We start from the raw sequence: 22,782 nt of genomic DNA on the forward strand, positions 1-22,782 counted from the left end.
GAATCAATCAGTTGTCACTGGGGTCAATTATTTTATGGGTTGATTTACGGAAAATCTATTAAACCTTATTAATTGAATGTCCTGTGTTTGTCATAAGAAAGAGTGGGATGCTTGTTAAAGTGGACTAATGAACTAGTAAACCTAATATTGCTGGAGGGTGTACCGACATCTATTCAGTTGTACCAAAGGAAATCAGCTCCTGTCCTGGTAAAGTAAGCGCTTACATCAGACACATGGCCAGTTGGGCTATGTTCACACGTTCTGTTTTTTCCGTTTTTTTTTCCTGCAGCCACAACCTGATCTCTTGGCAGTAAAAAAAAGCTGCATCCAAAACGTAGGTTTTTCTGCATTTTTTTTCATGATCCCAAAGTTCCGCTTTGCTTCCACCCTGCAAGCATGAACAATACAAGATTTCATGCCACTAACGCACAACATGTGAATCCATAAAATATCTTTGCAAAAAAGGGAAGTTTGATCAGATTATTTATGGGAAAAAGTTTTTGTTATTTCGTAGGACATTGTTTTCTTTTAATGCATATCATTAAAGGGAGACTGCCACCAGCTTTTTCCAATATATCCTACGACCTTTCAGCCCATTGTGACTGTATTCTGTAATGCTGCATATATGACTCCAATTCGTCCTGTAAAGCAAAAAAAAAAACCTTTTCTCTGTCCAGAGCAAAGTACTGTTCTGTGCATGCTCCGGGATAGGTCACGAGCACCAGCACACTGCACTAGTTTCCTCTGCCTTCAGCAGGACAGAGAAGTGCGCCTGCACAGAAGCGTTAAGGGGAACAACACTGTGTGCACGACATAGGACGCCTCATCCACACAAAGCACAGAAAGAGGACGGTGAACACAAGTAGAGAGGAGGCACCGGAACAAGACCAGCGACTCTCATCAGACCGCCCCCGCCCAATAGGGGAGTACAATGAAAGGTCTTTTTTTGCCTTGCGGGACGAATTTGAGTCATATATGCAGCATTATAGAATGCTGTCACACGGGGCTGAAAGGTGGTGGCATTAGTTTATATTGGAAAAAACTGTTAACAGGTTCCCTTTAAAGGGGTTGTCTGGTCTAGAATGACAAGTCTACAGTCTCTCTGTATGACTACAGTCTTGTGAATTCTCCCAGCACACACACTGTACGAGGATTCGCCGGTCTCTGCACCGGGAATGGCGGTCAAGTATGCGATATGCCTAATACTGGGCAGAACCCCTCTAGTGGGCACAGCCATGCTTAGACGGGTGGTCAAGTATGTGATATGCATACTCCTGGGCAGAACCCATCTAGTGGGCACAGCCATGCTCAGACGGGTGGTCAAGTATGTGATATGAATACTCCTGGGCAGAACCCATCTAGTGGGCACAGCCATGCTCAGACGGGTGGTCAAGTATGTGATATGCATACTCCTGGGCAGAACCCATCTAGTGGGCACAGCCATGCTCAGACGGGTGGTCAAGTATGTGATATGAATACTCCTGGGCAGAACCCATCTAGTGGGCACAGCCATGCTCAGACGGGTGGTCAAGTATGTGATATGAATACTCCTGGGCAGAACCCATCTAGTGGGCACAGCCATGCTCAGACGGGTGGTCAAGTATGTGATATGCATACTCCTGGGCAGAACCCATCTAGTGGGCACAGCCATGCTCAGACGGGTGGTCAAGTATGTGATATGAATACTCCTGGGCAGAACCCATCTAGTGGGCACAGCCATGCTCAGACGGGTGGTCAAGTATGTGATATGAATACTCCTGGGCAGAACCCATCTAGTGGGCACAGCCATGCTCAGACGGGTGGTCAAGTATGTGATATGAATACTCCTGGGCAGAACCCATCTAGTGGGCACAGCCATGCTCAGACGGGTGGTCAAGTATGTGATATGAATACTCCTGGGCAGAACCCATCTAGTGGGCACAGCCATGCTCAGACGGGTGGTCAAGTATGTGATATGCATACTCCTGGGCAGAACCCATCTAGTGGGCACAGCCATGCTCAGACGGGTGGTCAAGTATGTGATATGAATACTCCTGGGCAGAACCCATCTAGTGGGCACAGCCATGCTCAGACGGGTGGTCAAGTATGTGATATGAATACTCCTGGGCAGAACCCATCTAGTGGGCACAGCCATGCTCAGACGGGTGGTCAAGTATGTGATATGAATACTCCTGGGCAGAACCCATCTAGTGGGCACAGCCATGCTCAGACGGGTGGTCAAGTATGTGATATGCATACTCCTGGGCAGAACCCATCTAGTGGGCACAGCCATGCTCAGACGGGTGGTCAAGTATGTGATATGCATACTCCTGGGAAGAACCCATCTAGTGGGCGCAACCTTGCTCATAATGGTGGTCAAGTATGCAATATGCTTACTCCCGGCCAGAATCTTGTAGTGGGCGCAGCCTCACTCAGAATGGTGGTCACGTAAGCGATACTCACAAACAGGACTCCATATACTCATATTGAGCGATTAATTATCAGTAATTCAATCAAATTATGCTTTAAGTGGGGGGAAACAGAAGGATTGCTTTAAGAAAATAATTGCAAATTACATTACAATAAAAAAAATTACTTGCGATAAATGTGGAACATAGATGTTCATGCCACAATAATAAGAACGTATCTTTAAATTTGAGAAATCGCAAAAAAAATGGGTTTCACATCCTGCTGTCCATCATGCGTTTTCTTTTTCATCAAAAACGCTGCAAAAACTAACAGCATCGTTTTTGTACTTACCGTACTCATTGCTTTCTATCCTTGAAAAATGCAGAAAAAAAGTCATACGCTCCAGATTTCAAAAACATAAAGCCAACAGAGGTACTCCGATGTTCAAATAAATGTAATCTTTACTGAAAACAAATAACACATCACAAAAAAACACCAATATATAAAAACAATTAAGAAGTCGGACTGCAGAGATAGATGGTAAGTATAAATTTAATTTGTGTTAGTCTTAAGTGTTAATCATTCATAATTAATTACAAGAATGTTTTTAAAAATTGAGAGACCCACATGGAGAAAGGGTGCAATGGAGTCCTAGATTAATCATGTATAGTCACTTCTAACCATAAATTATCTGCTGTCTCCACCTAATGGTGATATAATAGGGACGTAAATCCTGGTATAAAAAACACTAAACATAATTACAGTAGAAATATCTTAGTACCATATAATGAAAAATAGCTTATATAGCCTCACCATAGTAAGCATCCATAGGTCAGTAAATGTTATGCTCCGAAGATAGAAAAATAAAGTGCAAGTGCTTATAGACCATTGCTATATTTAATAGAGCAAACACATTGTCACAATCCATTTTTGGATCTGTGGCAGATTTTGCTTTGCATATTAAACTTTTTTCCTTTCAGGCTATCGGGGGTTAATATCCGTTTTTATTCGGACTCCCATGACAGCACCACGAGAGAGGGGATCCGCCCTTCAGGAACAAGAAACCTACAGATACAAAACGGCGGCACCTCTCCCACGTATCAGTTGGTTTCCTGTTCCTGAGGGGATGGGATCCTACAGACGAAATGCTGGATCCCAGGCCGGCCGGTGCAGGTAGCGGGGGGTCTCCTGCCTCAGCCAGGTGCGGTACTGGAAGACGCCACGGTGGTCCTGGATGGGCGCACGGCGGTGGCGTGTACAGCAGGGAACGGCGTCCGGAGGATGTCCGTCTCCATGGAAAAAGACCAGCCACCGCCGGTAAGTATGCCCCCCGGGACTCCCGGCCCCAGGGGCGCGGTTGCGTGGTTGGTGGTGGCATAGCTGCGTGGTGCCGGGGACCAGGAAGCACAGTGTAAGGGAACCCCCGGGCGTCCTGCATAAGTTCCGGTCACGCACAGGGTCGTGGTGACGCTGGGGGCGGAGCCTGAGAGGCGCTTCCGGATCGCGGCGCCACTGCGCAGGCGCGAGGACCCCAAGATGGCGGCACCCATCGGGAGAGGCGTCGGACCACCGGCCAGTGGCAGCGCCAACTGGGGGGGAAGGTACCTGGGAGATGGCAGCTGGTTCTTTAAGACCAGCAGTAGCCTCAACATGTACGGCCAGGTCCATGATGATCTGGTTGGACCAGTTAGAATCACAGTTGAAACAGGGGACGTCTAGACAGACAATTCTTGGGGCCCTACCAGTAATTCAGGAGGCTGCAGCCTTCCTAGCGGACGCCTCTGCGGATGCTGTAAGAATGGCCGCCAGAGCAGCAGGACTCTCTAATGCGGCTTGTAGAGCCCTGTGGCTAAAGTGCTGGCAGGGAGACATTCAATCCAGAGCAAAGCTCTGTACTATCCCGTGTGAGGGGGAATATTTGTTCGGAGCAGTCCTGGATGAGCTGCTTGAGAAAGCCGGGAACGATAAGAAAAAGTTCCCGAATTTGTGGTCCGCATCCTACTGACGTCCATTCAATAGAAGGAGATTCGGTCAGGGGAGAAGGCGCAATCCTTCACCTAATAGAGACCGTCCCAGATGGAAAGATAGGAGAAGAGGTACAGGCTTCATGTTCAGGCGTTCCTCAAGAGAGCGAAAGAAACTGAGCCAATGACTAGCAATTCCCGCGGGGGGTAGACTGTCAGCCTTCCTCCCAGCATGGTTGCAGATCACCAATAGTGACTGGGTGCGGAATGTAATATCCACCGGGCTCAGGTTGGAGTTCAGTTATGTTCCACGGGATACCTTTAAACTTACTCCCTTAAGATCTTCGCCCCTTGAACAGGCTGCTTTAGAGGCAGAAGTAAAAAGCCTGTGCATGAAAAATATCCTGGTGGAGGTTCTGGGATCGGAGAGAGGTAGAAGCTTCTACTCTCCCTTATTCCTAATCCAAAAACCGGATAAGACATTTAGAGCCATCATTAATTTACGTTCCCTCAATTAATTTTTGGTTAATCACACCTTTAAGATGGAATCCATCAATTCAACAATAAAGATGTTGTTTGAAGGGTGTTTTATGGCAGTCATGGATTTGAAAGACGCGTACTATCACTTGCCTATCCACATAGACTTCCAGCAGTTCCTGAGAGTAGCGGTTTCAATAGACGGTCTGATCCGTCATTTTCAGTATTGGTCTCTCAGCGGCGCCTCAGGTATTTACGAAAATAGTGGCCGAGGTCATGGCTCATTTGTGGGAGGCCGATATCTTGATTGTCCCGTACTTAGACGATTTTTTGATTGTGGGGAATTCGGTGGACCATTGTCTATCCCAGATAGAGAAGGCTAAATCCAGACTAGAGAGCCTCGGATGGATAATAAATTATGAAAAATCCCGATTTCGCTAAGAGTCCAAAAGTTTCTAGGCTTACTGTTATATTCAGAAACTCAGCAGTGTCTTTTGCCATAAGATAAATTAGAACATATACAACAGCAGGTACTTTGGGCAATTAACAGACCCTCCATGACCCTCAGGCAAGCCATGTCTCTGTTAGGCTCTCTAACCTCATGTATCCCAGCAGTCAGGTGGGCACAATTTCACACTAGATCCCTTCAGAGAGACGTCCTAGTTAATAGCAGGGCCTTAGAGGGGTCTCTACAGGGTCAAGTATCGCTAAGCCCTTTGACTCTTACATCTCTTAGGTGGTGGCTCGATGACAAAAACTTATCCTCAGGGGTGCCCTGGGTGACGCAGATAACCCGCATAATAACCACAGATGCTAGCCCCTTGGGTTGGGGGGCCCACATGGGGGACATAGTGGTACAGGGACATTGGGACTCCAATGCGGAGACCTCATCTAACCAGAAGGAGCTGTTGGCGATTGAGTTAGCAGTTAAAAAACTCGTTATGTACCTACAGGGTCATCATGTGAGGATCCTCTCGGACAACCAGGTAGCAGTAGCCTATGTCAACCACCAAGGTGGAACACGCTCCGAGGCCCTGATGCGGATAACGGAACGTCTTTTTCAGATAGCCGAGGAAAATTTTCAATCTTTAAATGCGCTCCACATCAGAGGGAAAGACAACATGAAGGCAGACTTTCTAAGCTGCAGGGCCCTAAGGCAAAGAGAATGGGCTTTAAACACGGACATTTACAACCTGATTGTCCGCAAATGGGGTCAGCCGGAGGTAGACCTCTTTGCCACCAAAGAAAACAGGAAAGAAAAAACATTCTGCTCTCTGAATCCCAGGGAGAATCCACTGGCAGTGGATGCCCTCCTGATAAAATGGGACTTCTCTCTGGCATGTGCCTTTCCACCATTAAACCTCTTACCTCTGATAGTAAGGAAGATCAGCGAAGATTGAGCAAGGGTCATATTAATTGCCCCCTACTGGCCCAGAAGGACCTGGTTCACATGGTTGAAGACCATGTCGTTATGCGATCCCTGGGTACTGCTGAACCTTCCGGATCTCCTCTACCAGGGGCCAGTCAGCCACCCACAGGTAGCGGGACTTCATTTGACGGCGTGGTGTTTGAGAGGACACTATTGAAGAATAGAGGTTTTTCCAAAACTTTAATTAATACCCTCCTGAAAAGCAGAAAACAAGCTATCACAAATATCTATGCTAGAACCTGGAGGCGATTCCTGTCCACCTTTTGAGTTTAATGTCAGGGATGGAATACCCACAAAACAGATTCTGGAATTCCTCCAGAGGGGTCTCGAATTGGGTCTCTCCACAAGTACATTAAAGGTACAGGTTTCAGCCTTGGGGGCCCTATTTGCATGTGATATTGCCAGCAACTATTGGGTGGCGAGATTCATCAAAGCGGCTGCTAGATCGAGACCCATACACAAGGACAGATGTATACCATGGGACTTAAATTTAGTCCTTACAGCCATGACAGAAAAACCATTCAAACCTCTAGATTCGGCTTCACTAAAGGTTATATCACTCAAGACAGCTTTTCTGGTAGCGATAACATCCGCATGTAGAATAAGCGATATACAGGCACTTTCCAGATTGCCCCCTTTTACAGAATTCTTACAGGATAGAGTAGTCCTAAGGCCGGACCCGGCATACCTTCCCAAAGTAGCATCACGCTATCACAGGACACAAGAGATAGTTCTTCCTTCCTTCCTCCCTAATCCGACCAATCCTAAAGAACAAAAACTTCAGGCGTTAGATGTTAAAAGATGCCTACTTAAATATTTATCAGCCACAGATCCTTGGAGGAAGGAGAACGCATTATTTCTATCCTTCCAAGGTCCCAGGAAAGGGTGTAGAGTATCCAAACGCACGTTAGCAAGGTGGATTAGGGAGGCTATCTCTCTTGCCTATACAGCAGGTGGCGGTCCAGCTCCACAGAATTTGAGGGTGCATTCCACTCATGCCATGGCGTCATCTTGGGCAGAGAGATCGGGAGTGTCAATTGACCAGATATGTAAGGCGGCCACCTGGTCATCTCCTTCCACCTTTTTTAACCACTATCGGTTAGACATGGGTGCCTCCTCAGATCTCACCTTCGGGCTAAGGGTGCTGCAGACTGTTGTCCCTCCCTAAATTAGTTTACATCTCTGTAATTCTCTCGTGGTGCTGTCATGGGAGTCCGAATAAAGTATTAAGTTATGTAACGGTATTTTTCGGAAGCCCCTGATAGCACCCTTAGTTCCCTCCCTTGTTCACGTATAGGGGTGCAGTCCTTTAGAAGATTGTTTTACGGATTTACCTTATATGGGAGATGGTATAGAAATTGTAAATAGGAGATATAGATTGTATATATTGTATATATGCTGTGCCACTAACCATGGTAGCCTCTCAAGCTCTGTAATCCAACTGATGCGTGGGAGAGGTGCCGCCCTTTTGTATCTGTAGGTTTCCTGTTCCTGAAGTGCGGATCCCCTCTCTCATTGTGCTGTCATGGGCTTCTGAAAAATACCGTTACCGGTACGTAACTTAATACTTTCCCATCGGTGGCCGCTGGTGTAATTGCATGGCTGGTCTGTTTTCTATGCAGGTGGTTGACCACTCCCACCTTCTTTTAAAAGGTCATCAGGTGCTGCAGCTCACTGTTGGCGATGCACTTCCTTTTGATACCAACTGTTGTGAAGACTAGAGCTACCTGGTGCAGTGGTAGTTCATCTTATCAGGAGCAGTGGTGGTTCTGCTGAAAGCTGAGTTCAGGAGCCTTACTCTGCTGTACGGTGCATTGCAGCAGATAAAGCTAAGTTTTGTTTTTTAGTTGATTTAACTCAGAGGTGTCTGTTTTATCTTTCCTTTGGTTTTTGGTGCAGTTCACTTTTTTCCCTGTCTCACCTCCTGGGGAGGGGGTTGGGGATTTAGCTCAGGGCTAAACAGGAGATAGGGACAGGTCGGTGACTTGGGCCTCACTACCATCAATTGTACCCCCAAGTTAAGGAAAGTCAGGGCACCCCCTTAGCCTGAGGGGCAGATCAGGGGCCCAGGTTCCTCGTCCCCTGTTTTCCCACTACTGCCCCGTGACACACATGTCCAAACATATGGGTCCAAATACAAATAAGGCAAACACCTGAGTAGTGTTCTCTAGTGATATATAAACAAATAACTAGATATCCATGTGTCAGGGAGTGTTAAGGGCCAAATACTATTGATTACAGAAAGTGCAAGTGCTTTTAGTCAATCTGATATTTAAAGGAACAAACACAGATCTGGACACACGGGTATCAAAGTCCACAAATAAACAAAAACGCTCCAAAGGACAAATAAACACTTTATATTTACCAAATTAGACCCTCTGACCTATGTTTCGCTTAGGGTACCGTCACATTTAGCGATGCACCAGTGAACCCGACAACAATACGACCCGGTCAGGATCGCTGGTGCATCGCTAAATGGTTGCTAGTGAGCTGCCAAACAGGCAGATCTCACCAGCGATGCAGCAGCGATACAGCGGTTGTTACTTACCTGTCAGACGCGGCGATGAAGACGTCCTCCCGCGCGCGTCCACGCGTCGCTCGTCGGCGCCAGCAGGAAGCGGCCGACGAGAAACGGCCCAGGACGTTCTCGCGCAATCAGCGATAGCCAGCGGGGGAGCCGGTCGGAGGGAAGTATCACACATAGCGATATTGCTAGCGATCTCGCTTAGTGTGACGGGGCCTTTAGAGCTTCCTCAGAGAGGATGTACTGAATAGTGCAGTGCATTAATTTAATGCTAGCATAACAAAAACACAGCTGTGTTGTAGCGCTCGTATGGGGAGTCTGCATAATGATCATGTCAGTGCAGCCTATCAGCTGCACTGTAGCAAACCCGGCTATGTTATGGCGCTCACCTGGGGAATCTGTGTCTTGGTCTCCCCGAGTTCGGCGCACAGGCAGCATGCCGCCCCCCCCATGCACCATATGTGGTGTAAACATGACCAGGAGCGTGTCATGTGTGGGAAGATTCGACGTGGGGCCATGAGGGCACGTTAGCTGGGAGACTAGGACATCAGATCCACATGGAGAACTCGCAGCTACTGACTTATGGATGCTTACTATGGTGAGGCTATATAACCTATTTTTCATTATAAGGTACTAACATATTTCTATTGTAAATGTGTTTTTGTGTTTTTTTTAACCAGGATTTACATACATATTATCTGACCATTAGGTGGAGACAGCATATCATTTAAGGTTTCAGCAATAGTGTTGGTAAGGGAAACGTGTGCTGAATATTACCTGGATAGTAAATGCTATTTCAGGAATAAAGTGATTGTTGTTCTATGAGCCCCGCACATGTTTCGCCCAGCTTCTTCAGGGGGAGTATCTAAGTAAGGGGCCGTCTTGGCTTAGGCCTCTTTCACACTTCATTTTTTTGCATCAGTCAGAATCCGCCAAAAGGACGGATGGCGGATCCGTTTTAGTACTGATGACAACGGATGAGAGAGAGAGAGAGAATATTTTTTTTTGTCCGGCACCCAGAAAGAATTTCGGGTTAAATGAGTGTCTGGAGGGTCCGCCACAGAAAAAAACGCTGCAAGCTCCGTTTTGAAATCTTTGAGGATGGTAACGGACAGGAACTTTTGGCGGATCCGCAAAAAAACGGATGCAACGGACAGCAATCCGTCACAATCCGCCAATAATGGAAGTGAATGGGGGAAAAAACGGATCCTCAAAAGAAAATTGCGGATCCGTTTTTTTCAAAACCTGGTGGATTGTGACTGATTGTAAAAAACTGAAGTGTGAAAGAGGCCTTAAATACCGTGTCCGACCAATGAGAGAGGACAGTGTCAAGTGACTCGATCCTCTTGCGGGTAGTACAACGCATGCGTTGGCACAACACAGGTCTGATATAGTAAGTAACTTGAGGCTGCGGTCATATGACTCCTTTTGTAATCCGCTCCTCCCCTTTGAGCTGTAGGAGAAACGCGGAGATCATTCATAGACCACAGCACTCAAGTCCGCTTGAGCTTGTGGTCGGCTCTTGCGCGCACCCTTAGCAAAGGGACGATTATACAGCGGAGATATGAATGGTAGTAGTGGCAGTAGTGGCGGTGACACTGTGCAATGTGTAATGGCAGCTTTCACTTTGACATTCACCGCAGCAGTTTATAAAACTCGTTTCTCCTGTTTTCTCAGGTGTTGGTCTGGGTTCGTCCTATGCAGTAAGAAGGAAGGAGACGTTTTTCATGCCGGACATCACGGATAAGAATTACATTTCTCCTGATGTAAGTAATTGAAGGGTTTCTATAAGATTAGAGAATACGTGTCTTCCAGAGCCGGTAGGACACAGTGTGATATCGCCCCCACGCATTGCTGTGTGCTGATTCTTTAGATTTGTTTCCCCGTCTCCAAATCACTTGGTTTCCTTTACAATTGTCATGCATTTAAAGTTTGTCTGTTCTGGGATGGCATTGCAGCTCTGCTCCTATTGAAGTGAATGGGAGCTGAGATGCAGTACCTTAGAATGTCCACTACACAGTGTATGGAGCAGCTTCGGAGGAGCGCTTACTATCTCTATTAGAAGGAGCTTGTAAGCAATGCACTCCTTACCTTGGAGACCGGCCTCCTATGATAGAGTTCAAAAGTGGCCGGTAACCTAAGCAACGAGCAGTAACTAAAATTAAAAATTCCTCCATTCTTGAGGAGGGTAGGATGTTTAATGGCAAATAAAGAGCAAATGGACTTGTATTCACAAACAGTTTGCAGTTTAAACTATTTATGATTATGAGAATAACCCTTTAAGCAAATGCAGTAAATGTGTCACTCCTAATTGGTACATGTGAACCATTTATGATGAAGTTGGAGATTGAAGCTTGGCTTCCCGGCTCCACAACTCTGGTCTGATTATTAGGTTCCATGTACAGGATATATAATATACAGGAAGCTTCTTATAATCTGCCCCCTAGTGGTTGATAAGGGCAGAAAAAAGCTTAGCAGGCAATTTGGAGTTTTTGAGTTTTTCCTGTTCTAAAATTACTTTTGTATGCAAATTTGATGAATCAGGTCCTATGTGTTAACGCAGCACGGTGGCTCAGTGGTTAGCACTGCAGCACTGGGGTCCTGGGTTCAAATCCCACCAAGGACAACATCTGCAAGGAGTTTGTATGTTTTCTCTGTGTTTGCGTGGGTTTCCTCCAGGTTCTCTGGTTTCCTCCCACATTCCAAAGACATACAGATAGGGAATTCAGATTGTGAGCCCCAATGGGGACAGTGATGTTAATGTATGCAAACTGTAAATCGCTGCAGAATATGTTGGCACTATATAAATAAAGAGATTATTAACGCTGCTTGTGATGTGCTACAATGATATTTTTCTCTTCTCTTGCAGATAATGTTTTTTGCATCCGCTCTTGTATTTTCTTAAAATCTAAGAAGATGAGTCCGGTTCTGCAGAATCCCAACTCTGAACTCTATACAAGTGTCCGAAGTGGAGCTAGCGCTCCTCCTGACCCTGCCAGTGACCCTCCCAGATGGAAGAAGGTTTTATATGAGCGGCAGCCTTTCCCAGACAATTACGTAGATAGGAGCTTCCTGGAAGAACTGAGGAAGAACATCTACGTGCGGCGTTACAGCTACTGGGCCGTGGTATTCGAATCCGCCATGGTCATCCAGCAACTCTGCAGTGTCTGCTCCTTCTCCGTTGTATGGTGGTACATGGACCAGGACCTGCTCTCCCCACAGAAGTTGTGTGGGGTCGGCTTGGCCTTTACATTGCTTGGCTACCTTCTCTTCGATGCTGTTGACAGTGGTGCCGGGCGGAAGGAGTGCGGCCGGACCCGATGGGACGACTTGAAGAGTTCCCTGGTGTTTATAGCATTTACTTATGGCTTCTCTCCTGTTCTGAAGACCCTGACAGAGTCAATAAGCACAGACACCATCTACGCCATGTCTGTACTCATGCTCATAGGACACCTTGTCTTTTTTGACTATGGAGCCAATGCGGCGGTAGTCTCCAGCACAATGTCAATTAATATGGCCATTTTTGCCTCTGTGTGTCTGGCTTCCCGACTTCCTCGCTCCCTCCATGCTTTTACTATGGTGACCTTTGCAATCCAGATTTTTGCTCTTTGGCCCAGTCTACAGAGAAAACTAAGGGCTTATACTCCTCGGACGTATATTTGCGTGACATTTCATTTTGCTCTGTTCTCCGTGGCCGGACTGTTGAGTATATCTGGAGTCGGAGCCTTACTCTTTTTCCTGCTGCTGACGTCGGTGGCATTTATATGTCCATATTATTTAATCAGATTACAGCTCTTCAAAGACAACATTCATGGGCCTTGGGATGAGGCAGAGATCATGGAAGACCTTTCTCGGTTTCTGGATTAAGTTTTTTAATGTGTATATATGGATATATAAATAAACAACTAATATAATTTTTAAATGTACATGTATACATGTATTTAATGGTGTATGGACGACTGCACTTATTGTATTTGTGAGGCGGCTGTAGTTTTATGAAAATAAATGTCTTGCTTATCTCATTCGCTTCATATACATCAGGAGTCATGTTCAATTCTTACCACTAGAGGGCACCAGAACACCACTCTTAGTGCTAACGATTCCTCTACAAGACCATTTCTTTCCTGACTTGGGTGAATTTTACAAGAATGTACAAAACCACTTTTGGCTTTTTTGCTTTTCATGTGGGGGGAAAAATGCTACTTTTTCTTAATTTCTCTCTTGTTTAAAGGAAATTTGTCACCAAGTTGTTGCCACCTATTCTGAGAGCATCATAATGTAGAAACAGAGACCCTGTGATGTATCACTCATTGAGCTGCTTATTGTAATTTTTATAAAACGACTGTTTTATCAGCAGGAGATTATCACTAGAGGACTAGTAAACCTGCTGCCATGTACCCCTCCATATTCCAGAGCTCTGTATAACCCCGTCCCCACCACTGATTGGCGGCTATGCACAGTGTACACAGAAAGCTGCCAATCAGTGGTGTGGACGGGGTTATACGCAGCTCAGCATTCAGAGAACTGCTAGATAACACACGTATTTTATCAAAACTACAGCAAGCAGCCCATCTCAGGAATTCTGCCACTATGTTATGCTTCTCTAAGATGGGGCAACAAAAACCTGGTGACAGATTCCTTTTAACCCATACAGAGACCCCAAATGTACATTTGTTTCACAGCACTGGGGCAGGTGCCTAAAATCCTCTAATTGTGATGTGTATTGGAAATCCAAGTTACGTCAGTGGACGTATTATAGCAACAGGTTTTGCATCTTTTCACTGTAGTTTCCATGGGTGTTATGTCTATGTAAACCTTTTTTTACATGTACTGCATTCTGGAATCTATGACACTTAGCAAATTGATATTCTTCAATTATTATTTTTTATCGTTAGTGTAATAAAAGAAAAAGCCCTAATTTTGGCCAAAATGCCCCTCTTCATATCCAAATTACAGAATTAGACCTCAGTCAGATGTCCGTATTTCACGTCTGCGTTATATATGTGTTTTTCATGGAAATAATAATAATAGTAATAATCTTTATTTTTATATAGCGCTAACATATTCCGCAGTGCTTTACACAGTTTGCACACATTATCATCACTGTCCCTGATGGGGCTCACAATCTAAATTCCCTATTGGTATATCTTTAGAATGTGGGAGGAAACCGGAGTGCCCGGAGGAAGCCCACGCAAACATGGGGAGAACATACAAACTCCTTGCAGATGTTGTCCTTGGTGGGATTCGAACCCACTAACCACTGAGCCACCGTGTGGAAAGGACACATACCCTTTTTTTTTTTATGAAGCAAAAGATAAAAGGTCATCTGACCCATGTATGAAGATCAATGATGGGGGGGAACTTGCCCTGCCGCAAACATGAGAGGTTAGGAAGGTATTCCAGCATTCAAATCTTCATTAAAACTCACTTTACCGTAGAAAATATTTTAAAAAGTCCAAAACCAACTAGATTACAAGCAAACGCGTTTCAGACTTGCATATGACTAAGGACAGCGGTCTGAAACGCGTTTGCACCGACACCTCCCTGCTATCCATAGGGCAGCTGAACAGTCACTGCATGCCTAGGACACACTGAGTGGCGGGAGCATGACAAAAGCTTTCCATCAACATGTCTGACACTAGTTTATGCTGGAACTCCAAAACTACACAAAAAATTGAAATATATGACATGGCTGCAATGAGACACCCTCTTTTTTTTCCTATGTAAGAATGTATGAGTGTCCTGATAATGGCAAGAAGAAGAGAGGGAGGCCTTTGTATGGACCTGATCATTGATCACTAATGCTGTCTGGAGGCGTTATAGAAAGAACAGATTTTTTTTTAAACAAATTAAATGTCCTCTTGTCAGGGCAGATCATAATGAGGGCAATCAGGACTTCTGCTCTGAGGCTCATGGTTCGGGGGCCCATGGCTCAATTGTCCCCAATATAATTGACTTTTCCATTAGTGTAGCAAAGGGCAGGGATCTAAGGGTACCTTTCTAAGCTAGCATGTCTGCAATTGAAAATAGGGGAGCTGCAGGAAGCCATTCTTTGCTTCCTACCCCATTCTCCATGATGCAGACGGTATAATGATGTCATCATGCCTCAAGCGTCTTTCAGAAGATGCAACTGCCGATCAGGGAAGTGGCACCACATGGGATCATCAGGAGGTGAGTGGGGGAGGGTGGGTTTGGTGGATAGTGTGAAGTCCTAATGAGGGGAAGAGCACAAAGAGGGGCAAAGTGCAATAAAGGGATAATACAAAGAGGACCAGAGTACCATCAAGGGTGAGAACACCCTAAGAGAACAAATACCTGTTTGGGAAAGCATTGGACGAAATTTTAGAAAAAGCGTCAGATAAGAAAAAACTTTCCACCCCCTTTCCCTAGGCGTCAGTGAACTGAAGCTCGCTCGTCCTTTCATGGAGCAGGGAATAGAGGGAGCCGAGGGCGATCAGACGATAGAGCCATGCGGGGCAGACCCTGGAGGGGAAGAGAGAAAGGATTCCTCTTTAGTAAAACCACCCCGAGACCCGATACTAAGCAATGACGCCAGGGCGGTTGGGGGAAGGCTTCGGTTCTTTGTCCATCAATGGGTAGCATTGCCCGCCTCAAAGTGGGTAATCGACCTGTTAGCCGGAGGCCTGCGACTAAGCTTTCTAAGCCTTCCACCTCAAAGAGTAAAAGTGACCCAGGTAGCCAAAAAGAAGCAGGCCACGCTAGAAAAGGAGATTCAACTCCTCATACTAAAAGAGGTACTAATAAAAGTACCGTATCATCAAGAAGGGAAAGGGTTTTACAGCACTCTGCTCCTCACGCCGAAACCAGATGGGTCACTAAGAACCATATTCAATCTCAAAGCCCTGAACCAATATATCAGAACAGAGAAATTCAAAATGGAGACCTTGGGATCAGCAGTGAAGCTACTCGACCCAGGTTGCTACATGGCAGTAATAGATCTTACCGACGCCTATTACCATGTGCCAATATGGGGAGAACACCAACAATATCTAAGATTGGTAGTAGAGATTGCTCAAGTCCCCACTCATCTCCAGTACCAGTGCCTACTCTTTGGGGTATCAGTAGCCCCTCGTATATTTACAAAAATCATCGGGGAAGTAGCGTCCTTTATAAGAAGGGAGAATATCCTGCTAGTACCCTATCTAGACGATTACCTCGTCATAGCGAACGACAAGCAAAATTGCGAAAATGCAGTTACAAAAGGTCCTGGGAATATTGGCCAGGTTAGGCTGGATGATCAATCTAAAAAAATCCAGATTAACTCCAGTTCAGTCACAAGAATTCCTTGGAATTCAATTGGACTCATTAAAACAGCAGTGCATTCTTCCAGAAAGGAAAAAGGGGCTATCCAACAAAAAATACAACGGATACAGTCCGGTCGAACCATATCAGTAAGAGAGGCAATGTCGCTCCTGGGCACGTTAACAGCAACAATCCCAGCGGTCCAGTGGGCACAAGCCCATACGAGAGAACTACAGTGGCAGATCCTATCCGAGCAGGAAAGGGGTCCCTCCAATTTAAACCGGGAGATCAATGTCACCTCAAGTGCAGGAGTCATTAAAATGGTTGCTGAGCACCGAAAACTTAAACAGATCAGTGCCTTGGACTACTCAAAACTCGGTGGTACTGACCACGGATGCAAGTCCGAGTGGTTGGGGGGCACATATAGAGAAACTAACCCTACAGGACCATTGGGAACCCGGAATGAGGGATGCATCCTCAAATCTAAAAGAACTGGTGGCTGTAAGGCGAGCCCTTCCCCTAGTGAAGCGAGAAGTGCAAGGGAGACATGTCACCATATTATCCGACAACAACACGGTCATAGCATACATAAACAGACAAGGGGGCACAAGGTCGGCAACCCTTACGGCAGAAGCCAGGGAATTATTCGCATGGGCAGAAAACAATCTTCTATCCTTAATGGGTACACATTTAAAGGGGGCAGACAATTATCTGGCCAATTATTTAAGCCGTCATGAACTACACCAGGGAGAATGGTCCCTAAATCAAAAAATATTAGGGGAAATCTGCGCTGCCTGGGGCACACCAGAGGTAGACCTATTTGCTACCAGGGAAAATCGAAAAGTGGACAGGTTCTACTCCCTAAATCCAAGATAACGACCAGAGGGGGTAGATTTGCTACTACACCAATGGAAATTTCATCTGGCCTATGCGGTCCCCCCGTTTCCATTGATTCCAGTAGTCTTGAAAAATATCCGACAGGACAAAGCTCGAATAATCCTGGTTACGCCCTTCTGGCCGAAGAGGGCATGGTTTACATGGCTCAGACGCATGTCTATCTCGGACCCATGGATCTTCCCAGATACCCCGAATCTGCTATACCAGGGCCAGTAGAATATCCCCAGGTTCACGGGCTGCACCTCACTGCGTGGAACTTGAGAGGGGACTCCTAGCAAAAGGGTTCTCAGTCCCGTTAGTAACCACCCTGCTCGCTAGCAGAAAGGATGTAACTTCACGTAAATACCAAAAAATTTGGGAAAAATTCTTACAGTTCACGGGCCGACAATGGACTGGGACAGCCCAAAAAATACCAATGAAAGAGGTCCTAGAGTTCCTCCAGAAAGGACTAGAAAAAGGACTGTCCACAAGCACCTTAAATGTGCAGGTATCGGCCCTGGGTGCGTTGTTTGATCAAAAACTGGCTGATCACCCATGGATCTATAGATTCATTTGGGCCTCCTTTACATCCAGGCCCACAAAATTACCATCTAAGGTAGCTCCCTGGGATCTAAATTTAGTATTAAGGGCACTAACAGAGTCTCCATTTGAACCTATTGCTTCCATCTCAATAAAGGCGCTAACGCTAAAATCAGTACTCCTGGTGGCCCTAACCTCAGCTCGTCGTATCTGCGAGCTGCAGGCAATATCTGTAAATCCACCATATTCCACCTTTTTGGATGATAGAGTGATCATAAAAACGGATCCGGCCTTCCTACCGAAGGTAAATTCCAAATTCCACAGGGAGTAAGAGATAATTTTGCCCTCATTTTGTCAAAACCCCAAATTCCAGGGAGAAAAAACCTTCCATTGTCTAGATGTCAGACATTGCCTGCTTCAATATATAGAAGCCTCAAAATCATGGCGACAGTCTTCAGCCCTTTTTGTCTCCTTTCAGGGGAAAAACGGGGGTAAGAAATCTTCAAAGTCAACGATTGCACGATGGTTGCGTATGGGTATTGCACTGGCTTATTCTTCTTTAGATCAGACTCCCCCACTGGGTGTAACAGCTCACTCTACGAGAGCTATGGCCACATCCTGGGCTGAAAGGGCAAATGCTTCGGTTGAGCAGATCTGTAACGCAGCAGTATGGTCCTCACCATCCACCTTCTTCCGACACTATAGACTAGACCTAGGGCCCTCAAATCTGGCCTTTGGGGGAAAAGTGTTGTATGCTGTTGTCCCACCCTAGGAGTCTATTCTATCTTTCCTCTCATGTCTGCGGTGCTGTGAAAAAATGATAATTACTTACAGGTAATTTGATTTTCCAAAGCCATGACAGCACCGCATTGTTCCCGCCCTATCTTGGTGATGGTTGTGTGGTGCACTAGAAAATTTAAAATTGTATCTGAATATATATACAGTATATAAAAAAAAAAAAAGGGAAAAGAAGGTGTATATTGGTGACACTGTTATATAACATGTATGTAAACTAATAAGGCGGTTACCTTTGCATACTCTGAAACAAACTGACGAGAGAGGTGCCGCCCCCATCTTATGTCTCTGCTACAGGATTCCTGTTTCCTGGGGGCGGATACCATCTCTTATGTCTGCGGTGCTGTCATGGCTCTGGAAAATCAAATTACCGGTAAGTAATTATCATTTTTCTTATATTTAGGGACTCTATAGCGACGGGGTCTGTTCCACAGGACTGGCGCATAGCAAATGTGGTACCAATATTCAAAAAGGGCTCTAAAAGTGAACCTGGAAATTATAGGCCAGTAAGTCTAACCTCTATTGTTGGTAAAATATTTGAAGGGTTTCTGAGGGATGTTATTCTGGATTATCTCAATGAGAATAACTGTGTAACTCCATATCAGCATGGGTTTATGAGGAATCGCTCCTGTCAAACCAATCTAATCATTTTTTTTGAAGAGGTAAGCTATAGACAGGACCAAGGTGAGTCATTGGATGTGGTATATCTTGATTTTTCCAAAGAGTTTGATACATCTGGTATAAAGTTTACACAGTAAAATATCGATATTTGCAGATGATACAAAACTATGTAAAGCAGTCAATACAAGAGAAGATAGTATTCTGCTACAGATGGATCTGGATAAGTTCGAAACTTGGGCCGAAAGGTGGCAGATGCAGTTTAACAATGATAAATGTAAGGTTAGACACATGGGAAGAAGGAATCAATATCACCATTACACACTGAACGGTAAGCCACTGGGTAAATCTGACATGGAGAAGGACTTGGGGATCCTAGTTAATGATAAACTTACCTGGAGCAGCCAGTGCCAGGCAGCGGCTGCCAAGGCAAACAGGATCATGGGGTGCTTTAAAAGAGGTCTGGATACAAATGATGAGAGCATTATACTGCCTCTGTAAAATCTCTGGTTAGACCGCGCATGGAGTACTGTGCACAGTTCTGGGCACCGGTGCTCAGGAAGGATATAATGGAACTAGAGCGAGTACAAAGGAGGGCAACAAAATTAGTAAGGGGGATGGGGGAACTACAATACCCAGAGAGATTAGCAAAATTAAGATTATTTAGTCTAGAAAAAAGACAACTGAGGGGCCATCTAATAACCATGTATAAGTATATAAGGGGACAATACAAATATCTCTCAGAGGATATGTTTATACCAAGGAAGGTGACGGTCACAAGGGGGCATTCTCTGCATCTGGAGGAGAGAAGGTTTTTCCACCAACATAGAAGAGGATTCTTTACTGTTAGGGCAGTGAGAATCTGGAATTCCCTGCCTGAGGAGGTGGTGATGGTGAACTCAGTCGAAGGGTTCAAGAGAGGCCTGGATGTCGTCCTGGAGTGTAACAATATTGTATCTTACAGTCATTAGGTTCTTTAGAAGGACGCAGATCTGGGGACTTATTCTGACGGAATATAGGCTGAACTGGATGGACTAATGTCTTTTTTCGGCCTTGCTAACTATGTTACTATGTTACAGCAAACTCAGCAGTGATGAGTCCTGGCTGAAGGACTGACCAGATGGGAAAGAGATGAAAGAAATCAAGTCAGTTGATACGTCATCAGTAAGTCACTGGATGTAAATATTTATGCTGCATCTGTACTGCATGGCCTGCAGGGAGATGATGGGAGTAATATTCTTGTTTGTAAAACAACCTCTCTTATGAAATACACCATCCCGTGTTGCATAGTGTCCTCTCTTATTGTGTGTAGACACCTTTATTACATAGTGTCCTCTCTTATTGTATGTAGACACCTTTATTACATAGTGTCCTCTCTTATTGTGTGTAGCCATGTATATAAAGGAAATAACTTTGCTCAGTGTGCTGTGCACTTTCTCAGCTTCCTATCAATGTTTAATATAATATATATGCACCAGAGCACCTATGTGTTCATCATATGACCTATCACATGTCATCTGACACACGTGACCTGTCAAATAATATATCATGTGACCCTAAAGGGTGGGAAAACAGCCAGTCAATAGGGCTATATAGAAAAGAAATCCTGGAAACTACATATAATCAGACCCTATGACAGTCCGCCTCTAATGTGTTATACACATTTATGTTAGACAGTGACATGCAGGTGTAATCTGGCATCCAGTAATCCAGAATCCGTTATTATCCATTTTAAATGACAGTGCTTGAAAGATCTCTACAGCAGGGGATATGCTATCAATATATCAGAAATCCTCTTCACATTGGTAATTCAGTTTGCCCATTATCATCTCAGGTCGGCAGATCAGTGCAGAGATTACTTTTGGGTTGCGGCTTATTGTAGCATAAGGCCGGAGGGGGTAATTATTGGGTGATCGCTCCCATCCTGCACAGGTAAACAATGCTTTGCAATGCAAGGAGCGTTGCAAATAAAATTCACATGCACATCTATGCATTATATATACATATGAAAGGTCACTATGTAATACCACATAGCAGGCAACAGCTTAGGCTAGTTTCACACTAGCGTTTATGAGCGCAGCGACGGCCTGCGCACGGCCGCCACTAAGCCCCGCCCCCTGCCGCGCCCCCGCCGGTAGCTCCGCCCACCGGCGCATGACGCTGCATGCGCCCTGCGTCCCCTATCTTTATCACAGGGGGCGCAGGCCGTGCGCAGTATGCGTTTGGCGGCGCATGTGCCTTTTTGACGGTGCGCCGACGCAACCAAACTGCAGCAGGTTGCGTTTGGCGCAGGTCGGCGCACCGTCAAAAGGACGCATGCGCCGCCAAACGCATACTGCGCACGGCCTGCGCCCCCTGTGATAAAGATCGGGGACGCAGGGCGCATGCAGCGTCATGCGCCGGTGGGCGAAGCTACCGGCGGGGCTTAGCGGCGGCCGTGCGCAGGCCGTCGCTGCGCTCATAAACGCTAGTGTGAAACTAGCCTTATCCTGGGAAAGTCAGCTTGCCAGAGTTATCAGGGGCAGAACAGTAGTGGCTTCCATATAAAAGGGGGTGTCTGTGGTGAGATCATTCCCAACAGTAAGCAAACTGTACATGGTCAGAGGTTTACAGCAAGCCTGGAGGAAAGACTTTGTAAAGCTTGTTACCTTAGAAATAGACACACCTTGCTCAGGTAAAGCTGCGGTTTGTCTCACAATCCTCATAGACCTATGTTCTTCTGCCTCTTACCCTTCTGACATTTGCAATCCTGCAGCCGTCTGCCATGGGAAGATAAGTTCTTGAGGTGCAGTCTTCTATCGGGGGCCGTCAGGTCTTCTTATCTAAAGGTAAGATGTGTATACTATCAGCAGGAAGGACACAATGCCGAGGGCAGGTCCTCTCCGATGTCTTCCAGATTAAACAGAGCAACAAACTGTAACTAATGGAGCAATGACAAACATGTCTAAGTAGTAATTAGGATTGTAAAGTGAATGTCACGGACTGAAGCTATGGTGGGCGTCCTGAAGAAGAAATATCCTTAGAAACGAATTAGCCACTTATTCTCGGATTGGCATCCTTTTTCCTTCCTACATGGCAGTGCAGATTTAACCCATTTGTTTCCCCGCACTTTATCCTCTTGTGGGTCTTCCGCAGCCTTAAGCATTATCAGTGATTGCGTGCACACATCCCGACCAGGTGAGCACTACTGGGTAATTTCTCTTACGCTGTTACCCAGAGAAGACCCTATTTGCTCTTTGTCTCTCCAGTTTTTCTCTCCTGTTGAATGACTGAATCAGGGCAGATACCTAGTGACTGAATGATTGCCCATTCAACAACTGAAATCTTCAAATTGGAATTGCAACACCAAAAGGAAAAGTCATATAATGATGGAAATCACAGGATTGATAGACATGTAAATAATAATCAAAGGCTGAAAAATAGAAAAAAAAATTTTCAAAACACCTTGATGTATTGAGAATTGAGTATGAGCAACACGCTCCAAAATCCCCCCCACATACAAACCTTGGCTGCTACAAATGATATTATTATAGGTTGTCTGAGGAATGTTCAGCCACGATGAGTGCACTTGGGCAAATCATCAAGGTCCTCTGCTGGCAGCTCCCATTACAACTACTAACCAGTCATGTCCCAGACATGCCTGATCACAGGAAAGTCCAGAGACGCTGCAGGCAATAGCTTGTAATATCAACTGACTGTGTCTCCCCTGAAGCACGTCTGGGATGTTATTGGTCAATAATTGCAAAATGAGCTGCCAGTAGAGGATCTTGACAATTTGCCCAAGTGCATTCAGCTTGGCAGAACATTCCTCAGACTACCATTGATGACCTCACTGATACCATGACAAGGATGTAAGTGCTTTCGCTTCTGTGTGTGGTGCTCATACTCGAATACTGAATAAATCAAGA

At 45.5% G+C, this 22,782-nt stretch overlaps 1 protein-coding gene across 5 annotated transcripts in view; it reads left to right on the plus strand.

The window, feature by feature from the left end:
- The window catches only part of PIGC (phosphatidylinositol glycan anchor biosynthesis class C), a 59,644-nt gene extending 46,827 nt beyond the window's left edge, over positions 1-12,817 (plus strand). For all 5 annotated transcript variants that reach the window (XM_073571528.1, XM_073571525.1, XM_073571526.1 and 2 more), the window contains exons 2-3: positions 10,460-10,548; positions 11,652-12,817. In XM_073571528.1, coding sequence (XP_073427629.1) covers positions 11,699-12,649 — 951 coding nt within the window. In that variant the 5' untranslated portion in view covers positions 10,460-10,548; positions 11,652-11,698 and the 3' untranslated portion in view covers positions 12,650-12,817. The remainder of the gene's footprint in view (positions 1-10,459; positions 10,549-11,651) is intronic.
- Positions 12,818-22,782: the final 9,965 nt, after the last annotated feature.

The sequence above is a fragment of the Dendrobates tinctorius genome, unplaced genomic scaffold (assembly GCF_039654945.1).
Source record: "Dendrobates tinctorius isolate UK_male_01 unplaced genomic scaffold, ASM3965494v1 ptg000029l, whole genome shotgun sequence".
NCBI lineage: Eukaryota > Metazoa > Chordata > Amphibia > Anura > Dendrobatidae > Dendrobates > Dendrobates tinctorius.